Source organism: Symphodus melops (assembly GCF_947650265.1).
Source record: "Symphodus melops genome assembly, chromosome: 18".
NCBI lineage: Eukaryota > Metazoa > Chordata > Actinopteri > Labriformes > Labridae > Symphodus > Symphodus melops.
The window spans coordinates 22,086,464-22,102,039 of record NC_136708.1 but is presented as its reverse complement, the minus strand read 5'-3'; the positions used below and the strand labels follow the sequence as shown (position 1 = coordinate 22,102,039).

Below are 15,576 nucleotides of genomic sequence, written 5' to 3'. Positions count from 1 at the left end.
AATTTAATTACCAGTGATATTAAATATCTTATGTTCTTTGTGACAAACATACAAGAATCTTCAGTGTAAAAGCACTTTGAATAGTCAGAAAACAAGAAAAGCACTAAATAAGCTCAAGTCCATTTACCATTACTCATAAGGAGTAACACTAATGCTCTATAAGTGTTTGCTTTATTTTGAAAACAAACCTTCTCTTACTTCCTGTAGTAGCTCCCTTATATGTATCTAACTTGACACAGCTGCCGAGGACCGTACGGTGTCTTCCGGTGAGCTCGTTATCGTCAGTGTTAGAGGTGTTTGCACCAATGTCAGTTAAATGTGTAAATCCAACATTAGAGAGAGAGAGAGAGAGAGAGAGAGAGAGAGAGAGAGGGAGATGGAGAGAGAGAGAGAGAGAGGGAGGGAGAGAGAGTGAGGGAGAGAGAGAGTGAGTGAGAGTGAGAGAGGGATAGAGAGAGAGAGAGACAGAGAGAGAGTGAGAGAGACAGAGAGAGACAGAGAGAGAGTGAGAGAGACAGAGAGAGAGTGAGTGAGAGAGAGAGACAGAGAGAGTGAGAGCGAGAGGCTGAGTGCAACATGCAGAGAAAACCAGTGTATTTATTTGGAGCAGCTGTACATGTGAAAAACATGAAAAAGTTTACATACAAAAATTAAACAGCAACACAATTTGTCCACAGGTGGAAAAAAACCAAGACTGGACTAAAATACAGAGACAAAACATGCTCAAATGACATGTGTGTAAACAATATCGTATGTGAACACTGAAGTTTTTCCCATCATTTATCGTCTACAGCAGATCGACAGAAACTCAGCAGCAAACTAAAAAACACAGAAATCTCCACTAAAAAACCCGTTCATAAAGAAACACAGAGGAGAGAGTTAGTCGAGGTGAAGCAAGCAGTATCAAATATATACTGTCTAAATACATCTATGTATGTATGTAGTTACACTGACAGAGTCAATAACAGCAGAATAAATATCACATTTCTTTTTCTAAAGATCAACAATAAATAATTCCCGCCTACTTTCGAAACAGAATAGTTGTAGTAGCGGTTTCATTTCACGCACGCTAACAGTAGCTGTCGTCTTTAAATAAATACAGTTATCCTAATAAAGCTACGTCACTACGTTAGACTGAAGCGTATTCAGCAGTGCAGAGGAAACAGTCACAGACAGACTCTTAAATAAACATCAATGTTCTCGTATAGTGAGGCTCAAATGTTCACGTCTCTGAGGCCGTGAAAGTCGAAGTGACCTGTAAAATAAAGTGTGAAGTTTAGAATCTCCAGCCCAGGAGGAAGATGATGAGGTAGAGGGGTGGGGTGTGTGTGTGAGGGGTGATGGTGTGTGTGTGTGTGTGTGTGTGTGTGTGTGAGGGGTCGCGTTAAAGGTGAGGTTAAGGCCTTTTTTCTTTTTTAGCTACTGATGCATGAAGCTGGGATACTTTGACTCTGCATCAAAGGTTGATTGTGATGAGAAACGGATCACACTCAGAGGTCGAGACTCACTTCCTTCCTTCAAACATAAAATCTTTAAAACATTATTTTCCTGAAGCTGAAGACTCACATTCGTCTCTATGATTTAAATAAAACAACTAAAGATAAATAAATACTCTGCTACAGATTCCTTCATCAGTAGATTCACCAGCTGCTCCGGAACCGGCTCTAATAAAGACTCAGACATTCAGTGTATGGGATCGCTTTCTGTGAGCGATGAGTCGACTAAACGTGACACTTTGTCACCACAGTGACTCGACAGTCACACTAACTATTCTAAATATTTATTTAATCAGGGCGGTTTGTTGTGTTCTAACTGTAACGCAGCGATCAGCCACTAGGCGGGGCTGCAGCTCGAGTAAACGGCTGATCGTTGAAATAAGTCGCCTCACAACATCTCCAGTCCAGACGGGTGGAATTGATGTATTTTCCCCGATCTGTCAACGTGTTGACATCCAATAATAACAGTGAAAAATAAAACGTACTGAGACGATAAGGGAGGTGGAGAACGCGTGCTCAGGTTTTGCAGGTTTGATTATTTACTATAAATGTTCGCCTCAAGCTGACGGTCGCCATGAAGACTCCCTCGTCCATGAAGGGTTCGATTCTCGTGAAGCAGGACTTCAGTGAGACAGGTGAAGAGAAGTGGAGAGACATGCAGAGGCTGGAGCCGTGTGAGGTGACGCTGCAGGTGTGTTAGTGTCGTTAGTGAAATGAATTGAAACTCTCCTGTTAAGATGCACTTAAGGTTTGGCAGCAAGGCTGAGCACAGGCAGTAAGATGTAAACACAGACAGCCGGGACGACTCGGGACTTTAAGACAGAAGGGACAGACAACTGCAGCCTGTGTGGTTCAATACTTCAGCTCCACATTAGGGACAGAAAAGATGACAAAGAGAACCGTTCTTTCACAACACGGAGACGTGAGGACAGAGTCACGGGAGGGGGACAGGTTTACACGCCGTGCCTCGGCTTCCTGTCTGCAGAAGGAGGAGGGTGGATCTGCCTGGTCACCTGAGAGGAGGGTTCTGTTCACTGTACACGAGAGCCCACCTGCAGAACAGATGGAGGGAGAGAGAGAGAGAGAGAGAGAGAGAGAGAGAGAGAGAGGTCTTTCAGTGTCAGAGGAGCAAAGAGCCAAAGCAAGCGGCGAAATGTTGGATGCATATTTAGCCGTTCTTCTGATCGACGTGTAGGAAAGTCAAATGTTTGCACACTAACGGTGTCATGATGCCTCTCAAACAATTAATTCTCCTTTTTTTCTGCTGTTGGACATCAGACAGACGTGGTGGGATCAAGTAAAGACTGTGAGGTTGAGAAACGCGACTTGTTTTAAAGCAGGAGCGTCGACGAGGTGAGCAGAAAAGAGACGAGACAAAAAACTGTGTGCAAATATCTCAAGAGTCCAAACACGAGAAGTCTCAAGATATCACCGCGATGCATTCACTGCAGTGAGAGGGACGGATGCACAGAGGGAGGGAGTTCATTCAGAGACAGGTCGTCTGGTAAGAAGAGCTGAGTGTGCTGATGTTCTGCGACACGTGTGTGTGTGTGAGTGATTGCGTTACCTGGGAGATGCTGATGCCGGTCAGTTTCTCCACAGCCTCGGGCAGGCGGGTCATGATCTCCAGCACCTCTCCGGACAGTTTGGACGCCCCCACCTCTCCTCCTCCGCTGGACACCATGGTGATCTTGTGGGCTTCACACAGAGGCCTGCTGATCTCTTCTGCCATCTGGTCGAAGAAAACAGAGAGAGAAAAAAAAAAAAGTTAACAAGGTTAGCTGCAGTGCAGAAGCCTGTTAGCGAAGGGGACGTGGACTCACCAGAGGCAGCTGCTCCAGCAGCATGTCCACCATGGCTCCGTCCTTGTACTGCTTGAAGGCCTCGGCCTTCTTCGCCATCTGCTCGGCCTCAGCTCGACCCCTGGCCTCCATCGCAAACGCCTCCGCTTCACCTTTGATCTGCAGGAGGGAGAGAGGAAGAGTTTAACTCTGCTGGAGTTAACAGTAGAGATGGAGGACTCGATGACTCACCCTGATGGACTCAGCGTCAGCCTCTGCTTCCATGATCAGCTTCAGACTGAAGCGAGAGAGAGAGAGAGAGAGAGAGAGAGAGAGAGTAAGCTCAACAAAGAGGGCTGGTACAATCACACAACTTGAGGCAGCACTTCTCCCTTCATGTCGTAGTGATGGTGAAGCGACTCTCTTACCGCTGAGCCTCTGCCAGTTTCTCCAGCCGGTACCTCTCGGCGTCTGCAGGCTTCATCACCTTGGCCTCCAGCTCCTTCTCCTTGCGTGTGATCTCCTGCTCCTGCAGCATGACCTGCTGCGTCCGCTCCACCACCTGGACCTGCATTTTCTCATCCTCGATGCGCTGCTTTGTCTTCGCTACCTGGATGATATTAGAGTTTGTTACTGTCGCTCGCTAACCAAATCCAAAGTGGGAGATTGTTCCAGAGCCAAGGCATCATCTGCATCAACATCTGCATCAACATCTGCACCATCACCTGCACCAACATCTGCATCAACATCTGCATCAACATCTACACCATCACCTGCATCAACATCTGCATCATCATCTGCATCAACATCTGCATCATCATCTGCACCATCATCTGCATCAACATCTGCATCAACATCTGCACCATCACCTGCATCATCATCATCTGCACCATCATCTGCATCAACATTTGCATCAACATCTGCATCAACATCTGCACCATCATCTGCACCATCATCATCTGCACCATCATCTGCACCATCACCTGCATCATCATCATCTGCACCATCATCTGCATCATCATCTGCACCATCATCTGCACCATCATCTGCACCATCACCTGCATCAACATCTGCATCATCATCTGCATCAACATCTGCATCATCATCTGCACCATCATCTGCATCAACATCTGCATCAACATCTGCACCATCACCTGCATCATCATCATCTGCACCATCATCTGCATCAACATTTGCATCAACATCTGCATCAACATCTGCACCATCATCTGCACCATCATCATCTGCACCATCATCTGCACCATCACCTGCATCATCATCATCTGCACCATCATCTGCACCATCATCTGCACCATCATCTGCACCATCACCTGCATCATCATCATCTGCACCATCATCTGCACCATCATCTGCACCATCATCTGCACCATCATCTGCACCATCATCTGCATCAACATCTGCATCATCATCTGCACCATCATCTGCATCATCATCATCCATCCTGTGCACAAACATCTGGCTCACCTGTCAGATAATGACATCACCCAGGTGTTTACCTGCAGCTGATAGGCCATCTCGGACTCGGCTTTCTTGGTGTTGACCTCGATGTCATAAGCCGCCTTCTTCAGCTCGTAGTCCCTCTGAGCCTTCGCCATGTCGATCTCATTCTTGTACTGAGCTGACACTTTCTCCTGCATGGCGTGAGCCTCCTGCGGAGACGCCGAGAAACACGGATCATGAAGACAGGATCATCGGACTGAAGACTTGAGGTGAACGTCAGAAACAGAAACATGTGAATGAACTCGTCTTGTGTCGGTGCAGAGAGTGAGACGCTTCAGAAAGGTGGAGGATGGACACGGTGCTGGAAGTCTCACCCGGATCACAGCATCTCTCTTGTTCTTGGCCTCGCCGATGCGAGCGTCTTTCTGAACCTGAGCGGTCCGAGCCTTCCCCAGAGAGTGCAGATAATCCTGCGTACAAACAGAATCACGAAGAAAGACAGTGAGCCCAACGTGCAGACACGTTCTTTCACCTCGACGGCCTGTGATCATGGCTTGCACTGTGTTTTCATTTAAAGGATTTCCTCTTGAATCCGAAAATCACAAATCAAAACGATCTATAAAAGATGGAGATTTGTGAGTGGAAAGCGTCCGTACCTGGTCATCGTGAACGTCTTTGAGCGTGTAGCTGACCACGCTGATGCCCATGTTGACCAGGTCAGAGGAGGCCACCTTAAAAACCTGCTCGGAGAACTTCTTCCTGTCCTTGTAGATCTCCTGAAAGAGGAACACGATCACGGTCATGGATCCGAGGTCGACGCCTAACTGAGCCGCTAACAATCCTTAAACATCAATCTGTTTCGTCTCTCTGCCAAATAATCGACAGTTAGATATTTGTGATGAAGGACGTCAGAGACGAACGAGGCGGGGAGAGAGTGGAGCTCGCTCGTCAGGACACACTGGAGTTCTGAATTTACACTCCAGCTGTTAAACCGTCAGTGTCTCACCTCGACAGTCAGGTGGGCGATGATGGCCCGCTGGTGTCCCTCCAGCGTCTCCAAGGCGATCTGAGCGATCTCTGCGTCCGATTTCCCCATGAACATCTGGCAGGCTGCAGCCAGCATCTGTTTGTTCTGACCCTGGATCTTCATCTGCGACAAACAGCAGGAAGAGAAGAGTGAAACAACAAACCAGCAGCCGGTTTGGATCATCTGCTTGAATCATCCCACTGCACGACATGTGAAGGGCAGATGTGCTTCGTTTGTTTACTCGGCGTTGGTCAACACTCGGAGACGAGGAGCAGCTGTGGAGGAGGCATTAAAGGCCATTAGCAGAAACAAGGTGTCGTGCACGCTCACCTGAGCGATCCCCGTGACAGAGACGGGCACGCCGTGGCGGGTGTACACCTTGTCACTCTTCACATTCAGAGTCAGAGTGTTCAGAGAAATCCTGCAGAGAAGCAGAGGAGATGAGGATTATTGATTGGCTGACCTGCTGCTCTACAGATTCAAACTGGAGACGACGTTTTCCAACTGAAGTGTTTGTGCTGAGAGCAGGACGAACGAACATCCAGCCTGGATACTGAGTGATGAACTATAATAACTGTAGGAGGAGCAGCGTTCACATTGGAGGATCAGAAAGATCCTGGATTGTGGCGTGCATGTTTTATTTTGAAGGGGTGTGAAGAAGTCAAAGTGCTTTTAGAAGGTGGTTGTTTCCTCCCACAGAGGTGCAGATGATCTAGCAAAGAAAAACTCAATGATTCTAAACGCTTCTCGCTGCACGCTGGTTATCTCTGCTGTTCTCTTAAACATCCTCCTTCGTTTTAAATGAGGGTTCTTTAATCCAGGTGGTGCCGACCTCTGAATCTGCTGGATGCACGGGATGACGAAGACTCGGCCTCCGGGGATCATCAGAGGAGGAGAGCGACAGAAACCTGCGAGAGAGGAGAGAGAGCGAGGAGAGCCTTCAGTCTGAACGTCAAGAAAAAGTCACGTCAGAGGAAGAGCTCACATAGACAGCGTGGAAGCTAAAAAAACAAACAGTGATGAAGTAAACTTGAGTACGGTAAATGTTTTGTCCTCCGTGCTTTTACTCTGAAGTCAGCCGATGAACTTGATTTTCTCAAATCTGATCCGAAAGACAATCAACAGTGTCTGCTCTGCGTGTGGTTTGTCCACATGGTGTTGCCGTACCTAAAGCCTCGGATCTTGTGTGTGTGTGTGTGTGTGTGTGTGTGTGTGTGTGTGTGTGTGTGTGTTATTCTGGAGCTCATCATCATCATTTTACCTGATACCACCATAGCCTCGTTGGGACCACAGGTGTAGAACATGTTCACTGATCCTCCTCCAGACTGAAAACCAAAGCAAAGAGCAGAATGATAAACACCTGGTCCTGAATCCAGAATATTCTGTTTCACTGAGGGATTGTTTGTCCAGCAGTTTCACTGGATATATACAGGACTAAGAATCAGTTATTTCCCCATTATAAATAAAACACATGCGTGTAGTTTATGTAGGATCAGACAGCACAGAGGGGGGGGGGAGGGGCTGTGGTGGGCAGCAGACAGCACAGGAGCAGCAGGGCTTCTTAAATCTAATTATATAGCAGTGATATTGAATGTCTCTGAGGAAAACCATGAAAGAAAATCTGCACGGATAAAATCAAACAACAAGCTTTAAATAAATACATATGAGATACAGGCTGCTGTGGAAAAAAAACCTGCAATAATATGTGTACAACCAGTTATAAATGATGCAGACAAATGTGTGTTTACATGTCCAGCTGACGCGGATAAAGACGTCACTCACCGGTCTGAGAAGAAACGATGATTTCTGTGAAGAAGGGGGAAAATGGCGGATTAAGAAGGGATCTTCTTTGGTGTCAAATAAAGTAATTTTTATCTCAAGAGACGGATATTCCCGTTAGTCAGCAGCTGATGTGACGGGCAGAACACAACACAGTGTGACTGACTGCAGCGCTCAACGGCTTCAACTGAGCATGCGCAGCATTCACACTGTGTTCGTCCGCCATCTAGTGGACTGGTGCAGAACTGACATGACCAGAAATGAACTGAAGTGTGATGAAGAGCAGCAGACATTGTTCATATGTGCTTACTTACCTTTTCAGTATTTACACACATAGATGACGTCATGTTTTATTTGAAATTAAACTGCATCTTTTTTTTTTTTAATTCCCAAAGCGTCTCATGTCCCCCTTCTTGAGGACTCTGGACCCCCTGATCCCCTGACCCCCTGACTTTGGGAACCAGAGTCCAGAAACTAGACTAGACTACTTGCAGACTCTAAACTGCATAGACTACAAATGAAAAATAAAAGTAGTAATTCATTTTAAGCGAATATAAATCTTATTAATGGTAACTGCTTTGATCAACTTTAGGGCCACGTCATCAATTAACGTCTGATATCTTCTTTAAAAAGGTTTATAAGTATTATACAGTTTATTAGATCCAACACTCTCATGTTAATTCTATTTTTATTTCTTTGCAAAGTTTCAATGTAAAGTGTTGTTTGTACCCTTAATATACACAGTCTATTCTCGCACCCTGATCATATATCATTATATCATTATATTTTATTTGTCTTTATTGGGAGCCTCTTCTAAAATCTGGACCACAGATGGAAAATAGCTTTTTGGCATCTTCACAGAAATGTTTATTTATTGCACTGTCCTGGCAAACTAATTAATGTTAATCCCTATTGATTCATATTCTGAAATATTTTGACTGTTAATAAATCTTTTTTAAAGTAAAGACAAAGAGATTATTTCTCCTCTTTCTTTTCTTTTCGGGTTTGTGAAGCTCCAACGGGGCACTGATGACAAACACGGCACTCCCTCTCTTCTTCCGGTCCCTGCCTGAGAGCCCAGAAAACCCCTCCGGAAAAGGAAAACCACCGCTTCAGCCAATCACTGGCGGAGTGACAGCGAAGAACAGCCAATCGCAAAGCGGTACAGAACTTTAGCCCCGCCTCCAGGATTGAGTGGAGCCCCTGACGCTCGTCGGTCCGTCACTTCGGTCTGTGTTCATCAGTCTGTAAATCAGTGGTTTAAATCTCTGCTCCTCTTCATCACTCTTCATCACTCTTCATCATGAGGGAGATAGTTCACATCCAGGCCGGACAGTGTGGAAACCAGATCGGTGCCAAGGTAAGAAGACGAGTTGGAAACTAATTAAATACTTTTTGTTGAAAAATGGATTTTAATTTTGAAACACTTTATTAATCCCTGAGGGAGAGTCTGGTTTAAAAAAACTAAAAACAATTAAATTAAAAAATAAAACCGAGAAGGCTTTATTTAGTTTTTGTTATTTACAGAACACAACTCCAAAATGGTAAATATTAATTATTTTGTAGGCTTATTAATTGAAAAAAAAAAAAAAAAAAAAAGGAGCAGGCAGCATGAAGCCCTTTAGTTTGCAGAGGAGTCTTCTGATTCAAAGACAGTGAACTAAGTCTCAGTGATCCTGTAGGGTCTGTTGGGGCCTTAAATCTATTGGAGGCCCTCCAACCAGCGTTCAGTCTGCTCCAGTCTCCACGTCTCCTCTTCCTCCTCCTTTTTTTCCTTCAGACAGAAAGTTCCTCTTCATCGTTTTTTTATTTTATTGCAATAATGCAGGCGACACCTGGCAGGGCGATGACGCTGACTCTGTCAGGTGGGGCCCTCTGAGGGAGGTTTCCTACTGTCACTGCAAAATGTGCACATTTTGGGACACTATTTTTTGGCCTTCTGGGGCCCCTTCACATGTGGCGAGCAGCGTCTTTATTACTCGACCTTGTTTTGATTACTGACGTCTCAACAGGTCACAATCTTGTGCACACAACACTGTTATCGATTGTACCAAAGATAAATTACACCGTTTTTGTTCTCAAAAGTTTCCATCTAAATGAACAAAATGAACGTGTTTTTTTACATTTTTGGTATCTCTGGGGCTTTGTAGTTATTTTTCCAAAATGTCCCTAAAAAAGTTTGTTTTTTAAAAAAGTTATAATTTCTCTCTAATGTGACATATCACACGGTTTATCCTGCAGAAACATGACAGGTGTAGTTTGTTTTCTCTGTGTTCGTTCCGTCCACACAGTCGTCTCTTTCATGGAGATGTAAACATTTAGTTCTTGTAAAGAAAGTTTTCACAAGGCGGCCGCTCAAAGTGAAATCAGTCAATTCACTTTGAACTCAATAAAGTGAAATAAAGTGCAGACAGGATTTCATGTGATTCTAAAGTAAGTAAAAAAAACAAAGGTCAGACTTTAATGAAGCTATCTGACCCCAAAGAGGCCGAGGAGTCTTGTTTTGATATTGTGTCTGTGGGATCAGTCTGCAGTAATCCTCTTATTGTCTTTATGCATATACACTGAAACACAGTGTCAATTCACAGATTTGGAACTGTTGACAAAACAGAGACTCGGGTCATTGATCCGTGATTAATGAAGCAGACACGCAGGACCAGCTGGCGTCTTGGCCCGCCTGCTGAGCCGGACTCTTTGTCGCTCGGAAAAGAGAAAGGGGGGAAAATGAAGGAGAAGTTAGCAGAGGAGAGGCACGCAGCCGGAGGGGGCGAAGGGGGGGGGGGGGGGGGGGGGGGCTGATAACAAGTGTCTCAGTGTCTGCTCTCACAGGACTCACCAGGTTATTTAAAATCACTGCGGATCACATGCGAACGCCTCGGGCCACGCAGGAAGTGATGAGCTGTGATTTTCTCCTGAATCAGCAGCTTTAAACGTCCTTTAATGTTTGTTCAACACATCTCCAAGAGTCACAGAGTCCCAGCTGCAGCTACACACTGATCATTAGAAATCAGTAGATCACTGTTAATGATCATCTATGAGAGCCTTTAGCTCTGTGCTGATCAGGTGACGTACTGAACCTTTGATTTGTCTGAGCAGAAAAGTTCCTTCTGGTACCTTCTCAGTAATCTGAGGAAGAACACGTTTTCCTTCAGCGTTCACCCGGAGACGACCTTGTTGTGATTCTGATTGGATAAAAACTTTCTTGTGTTATCTGAGGACGTGTGTGGATCGATCTTCTTCTCCCTCAGTCTGCAGTTTTTGCAGGATGATAAAATGTGGATTCGTGGTGCAGCCTGGACTCGAGCTGTGGAGCAGACGACGGGAGCTGTGGCAGCAGGACGTGAGGACTCTCCTCCACGGTCCTGATCGCTGAAGACAAGTGTATTTACAGCGGATTTAGTGAGGCCGAGGTCATCCTCATTTAACAATGGATTAACTCTGCGTGAACTCGCTCGCTAACCTGAACTCTGTGAGTCTGCAGCTCTCTTCAGCTGCCGTCATGACGGATAGAAGTGATGCAGAGGAGGAGGAAGAGGAGGAGGAGGAGGAGGGATCCCTCAGACCCGGGTCACAGCGTGTTTCCACTCGATGGTGTAATTATAGCTTCTGGCCTCTCGCACGATGTGAAGGTTTAGGTGAAAGTGGAGAGTTGTGTGTGTGTGTGTGTGTGTGTCCCCAAAATCTACTCGACTGAACTTTTGGTCACCTTGTTGCCATGGTGACCACAGGAGGTGAAGCCAAGGCCGAGGCAAAGATGGTGAGAGAGGTGACAAGCAGTGGAAGATTAATAAAATGAGATTGTCCTGCCCACCAAGCTCGCTCGCCACACACACACACACACACACACACACACACACACACACACACACACACACACGGTCCCTGGCACAGATTAGGGTCAGCTGACAGTGTGTGTTGGTGTCTTAACTGAATTTGGCGTTAAAGTCCTCGGAGACAGATCGGCTCTGATCGACCGTCGGACCTCGAGTGGACACGAGACCAGAAGTTAGGACGTGTTATCTTGTGTATCTTATGTGTGTACATTGTGATTAGAGTACACAGTCTGTGTTGGAGGACGTTCAGGCGTCTTTTCTTTCCCTCCATGCTCGGTTAGTTTTTTAATCCAGCACATGTTTGAAATCAGAGTGTCTCTCTGGTTTCAACACTTCAGCTGTGATCTGGATTAAACACATCCGGTCTCTCTGTGTGCACTTTAAACTCCTGCACAGCATAATAACAATCTGTTTGTACCCACCTGATTTAACACTGACGGACATGGGGACGGTTGGCTGCAGAGACATGTCTCTAGCTACATTCAGAGGGGGGATTTCTTCTTTCTTGTGTCTTTTTTTAGGTGATCTTGTGACTGCAGCAGGTAATCAGATGTTGGTGTGTCACGGAGAAGCACACAGAGGTGATTGTGAATGCAGTCTCCTCTTTCAGCCTGCAGTCATGGTCTGAATCTGTGCACAAAGACGCGTCTCTGTGAGGCGTGTTTACCGAGCTGAAGAACCAGAACCAGAAGCATGAAGCGGCTTCTTTACCGACGACGTCATGGCCTGTGTGTGTTTGTGTGTTCAGTTCTGGGAGGTGATCAGCGACGAGCACGGCATCGACCCCACAGGAACCTACCATGGAGACAGCGACCTGCAGCTGGACAGGATCAGTGTGTACTACAACGAGGCGAGCGGTGAGTACGTCCTGACGCACACACTGAGGGCGTGTGTGTGTGTGTGTGTGTGAGAGAGAGAGAGAGAGAGAGAGACCTCCCCCCAGTGGAGACACTGACTCACTGCAGCAGCAAGAAATAAGACAGATAAAGATTCAAACAAGCTGAGTCCAAGTCAGGCCGGGTTTAGGATCTGAGCTCTACTTCCTGTCTGAGCCCCTCTCTTTGTTCCTCGGCCTCGACTCCACCCTCACGTTTTTTTAAAACTAATATAACATCCTCAAAATACTAAAAAAATGAGCTTCAACTGTCCATCTTCAAAACATTGAAGAGGTAACACCGAAGAGTTTGAGCTTGTGGTCCCCTGACCACAGAGCTGAGAACAACAAACACAACAAAGGGGGAGTTTGACTTCACTATGTCCTAAGAAATTTATAGCTCAGTTATATATTTAGTTTGAACGATGGCGGTGTTGCATATAGTCAAAAAGTATCAGCTGACAGTTTTATGAATGAGGGGAGCAGTGCAGATTTACTCATCACTTATAAAACAAACAAACAAACAGATATCTGTGTTGTCTTTAAGTTAGTGCTATGAAGAATGAGTTAAATAAAAAGTCTCTAAAGTATCATCGTTTCTAAATCTACCTGAATGCTTCCCACCTTCATGGTTCATGTTTGGCTCCCTCTAGTGGCCACATGCTGGAACTGCATCCTGAAAGCACCAGCTGTGCGGTTATGATCTGAGCTTTCACATTAAACGGAGCCTCTCGTGGTTTTACTTACATTAAAAAACCACTGACTGAGAATCTCACCACCTTTCGTCCTGTAAATAAAACATGTATCTCTCAAACACTCTGATCTAATCAAACCTTGTGGTCACGGTTAACATTCAGCTTTGTCTCCATGTTCAGGTGGGAAATATGTTCCAAGAGCCATCCTCGTTGACCTGGAACCCGGCACCATGGACTCGGTCCGCTCGGGACCTTTTGGACAAATCTTCAGGCCGGACAACTTTGTGTTTGGTAAGAAAACCAACAAGAGGAGAGTTTGAATCTTTAATGTGGCCGTCTTGACCCCAGGAGGTCAAAGGTCAGAGGTCAGGGAGGGATCTATATCCTGGATCCTGGATGTTTCTGGGTGGACTTCTTCAAATGCAGCAGCAGCATTAGAAGGAATCCTCCACCCTGAAAGATCTCACTCTCCTTTTTTTAATTTCACAGGTCAGAGCGGAGCAGGAAACAACTGGGCAAAAGGTCACTACACGGAGGGGGCGGAGCTTGTGGATTCCGTCCTGGATGTGGTGAGGAAGGAGGCGGAGAGCTGCGAGTGCCTGCAGGGTTTCCAGCTCACACACTCCCTGGGAGGAGGCACGGGCTCCGGCATGGGCACCCTGCTCATCAGCAAGATCCGGGAGGAGTATCCGGACCGCATCATGAACACGTTCAGCGTGGTGCCGTCTCCCAAGGTAACGCATCAAATACCCGCTACAGCGGAGTCGTGAAGTAAACCACTGCTTATGAGACATGTCTCCTCGATGTTTGATAATGAAAGACTTTACACTGTGTGTGTTCAGGTGTCGGACACGGTGGTGGAGCCGTACAACGCCACGCTGTCCGTCCACCAGCTGGTCGAAAACACGGACGAGACGTACTGCATCGACAACGAAGCTCTTTACGACATTTGCTTCCGCACGCTCAAACTCACAACACCCACCTACGGTGACCTCAACCACCTGGTGTCGGCCACCATGAGCGGCGTGACCACGTGCCTGCGTTTCCCCGGCCAGCTCAACGCCGACCTGAGGAAACTGGCCGTCAACATGGTGCCCTTCCCTCGTCTTCACTTCTTCATGCCCGGCTTTGCTCCTCTGACCAGCAGGGGGAGCCAGCAGTACCGCGCCCTGACCGTCCCCGAGCTCACCCAGCAGGTGTTTGACTCCAAAAACATGATGGCGGCCTGCGACCCTCGCCACGGACGCTACCTGACGGTGGCGGCCGTGTTCCGCGGGCGCATGTCGATGAAGGAGGTGGACGAGCAGATGCTGAACGTGCAGAACAAGAACAGCAGCTACTTCGTGGAGTGGATCCCAAACAACGTGAAGACGGCCGTGTGCGACATCCCGCCGCGTGGCCTCAAGATGGCCGTCACCTTCATCGGCAACAGCACGGCCATCCAGGAGCTGTTCAAACGCATCTCTGAGCAGTTCACCGCCATGTTCCGCCGCAAAGCCTTCCTCCACTGGTACACCGGCGAGGGGATGGACGAGATGGAGTTCACCGAGGCGGAGAGCAACATGAACGACCTCGTGTCCGAGTACCAGCAGTACCAGGACGCCACGGCGGAGGAGGAGGGAGAGTTTGAGGAGGAGGTGGAAGAAGACGCCTGAAGACGGAGAAGTGAACGACCAAATCAATCAAAACAAAAAATCTCAAAAAATGTGAAAGAGAAATGAAGCAGCGGAGCAGAACGGGAAACAAAGACTTCCCGAAGAATTTTTAAAGAACGGAGGAAAAAAAAAAAAAAACGACAACGCAAGAAAATTCCTGAAAGAGAAGCGTGACGAAAAAAACAAAACAATGAATGTGCGGCCGTCCAAACTGACTCGCCAGCTTCACGTCTCCTCATGTCGTCCGCTTGGCGCTCGCTCCGAAACAAACGTCATCATAAAATCGATATGAAGACGAGTCCGCACTTTAGGCCGTGAAAACCGATTTTTAAAAGTCAACGTCACACTTGCAATTATTCAAACCCATTCAGACCCTACAGACTCAGTCTGGACCCTACATGTCTTGGTCTTGACTCGGTCTGGACCCTACATGTCTTGGTCTTGTCTCAGTCTGGACCCTACATGTCTTGGTCTTGACTCGGTCTGGACCCTACATGTCTTGGTCTTGACTCAGTCTGGACCCTACATGTCTTGGTCTTGTCTCGGTCTGGACCCTACATGTTTTGGTCTTAACTCGGTCTGGACCCTACATGTCTTGGTCTTGACTCGGTCTGGACCCTCCATGTCTTGGTCTTGACTCGGTCTGGACCCTACATGTCTTGGTCTTGAATCAGTCTGGACCCTACATGTCTTGGTCTTGAATCAGTCTGGACCCTACATGTCTTGGTCTTGAATCAGTCTGGACCTTACATGTCTTGGTCTTGCCTCAGTCTGGACCCTACATGTCTTGGTCTTGACTCGGTCTGGACCCTAAATGTCTTGGTCTTGACTCAGTCTGGACCCTTGGTCTTGACTCAGTCTGGACCCTCCATGTCTTGGTCTTGACTCGGTCTGGACCCTACATGTCTTGGTCTTGACTCAGTCTGGACCCTACATGTCTTGGTCTTGACTCGGTCTGGACCCTACATGTCTTGG

General features: G+C 46.9%; 2 protein-coding genes across 2 annotated transcripts; one reads left to right on the top strand and one right to left on the bottom strand.

Annotated features, from left to right (window-relative positions):
* Positions 1 to 579: 579 nt before the first annotated feature.
* Positions 580 to 7,762, bottom strand: flot1a (flotillin 1a). The gene is made up of 13 exons (XM_079368126.1): positions 7,548 to 7,762; positions 7,027 to 7,090; positions 6,598 to 6,673; positions 6,096 to 6,186; positions 5,745 to 5,888; positions 5,395 to 5,514; positions 5,113 to 5,208; positions 4,795 to 4,947; positions 3,706 to 3,887; positions 3,530 to 3,575; positions 3,320 to 3,457; positions 3,064 to 3,228; positions 580 to 2,548 (listed from the first exon to the last, which is right to left on the bottom strand). Exons 2-13 carry the CDS (start codon positions 7,067 to 7,069, stop codon positions 2,528 to 2,530), a joined length of 1,275 nt encoding a protein of 424 aa, XP_079224252.1. The 5' UTR covers positions 7,070 to 7,090; positions 7,548 to 7,762; the 3' UTR covers positions 580 to 2,527.
* Positions 7,763 to 8,727: 965 nt separating this feature from the next.
* LOC306839318 (tubulin beta chain-like) lies at positions 8,728 to 15,167 on the top strand. The gene is made up of 5 exons (XM_079367935.1): positions 8,728 to 8,904; positions 12,126 to 12,234; positions 13,127 to 13,237; positions 13,436 to 13,680; positions 13,789 to 15,167. The coding sequence occupies exons 1-5, from the start codon at positions 8,848 to 8,850 to the stop codon at positions 14,599 to 14,601; spliced, it is 1,335 nt and encodes a 444-aa protein (XP_079224061.1). The 5' UTR covers positions 8,728 to 8,847; the 3' UTR covers positions 14,602 to 15,167.
* Positions 15,168 to 15,576: the final 409 nt, after the last annotated feature.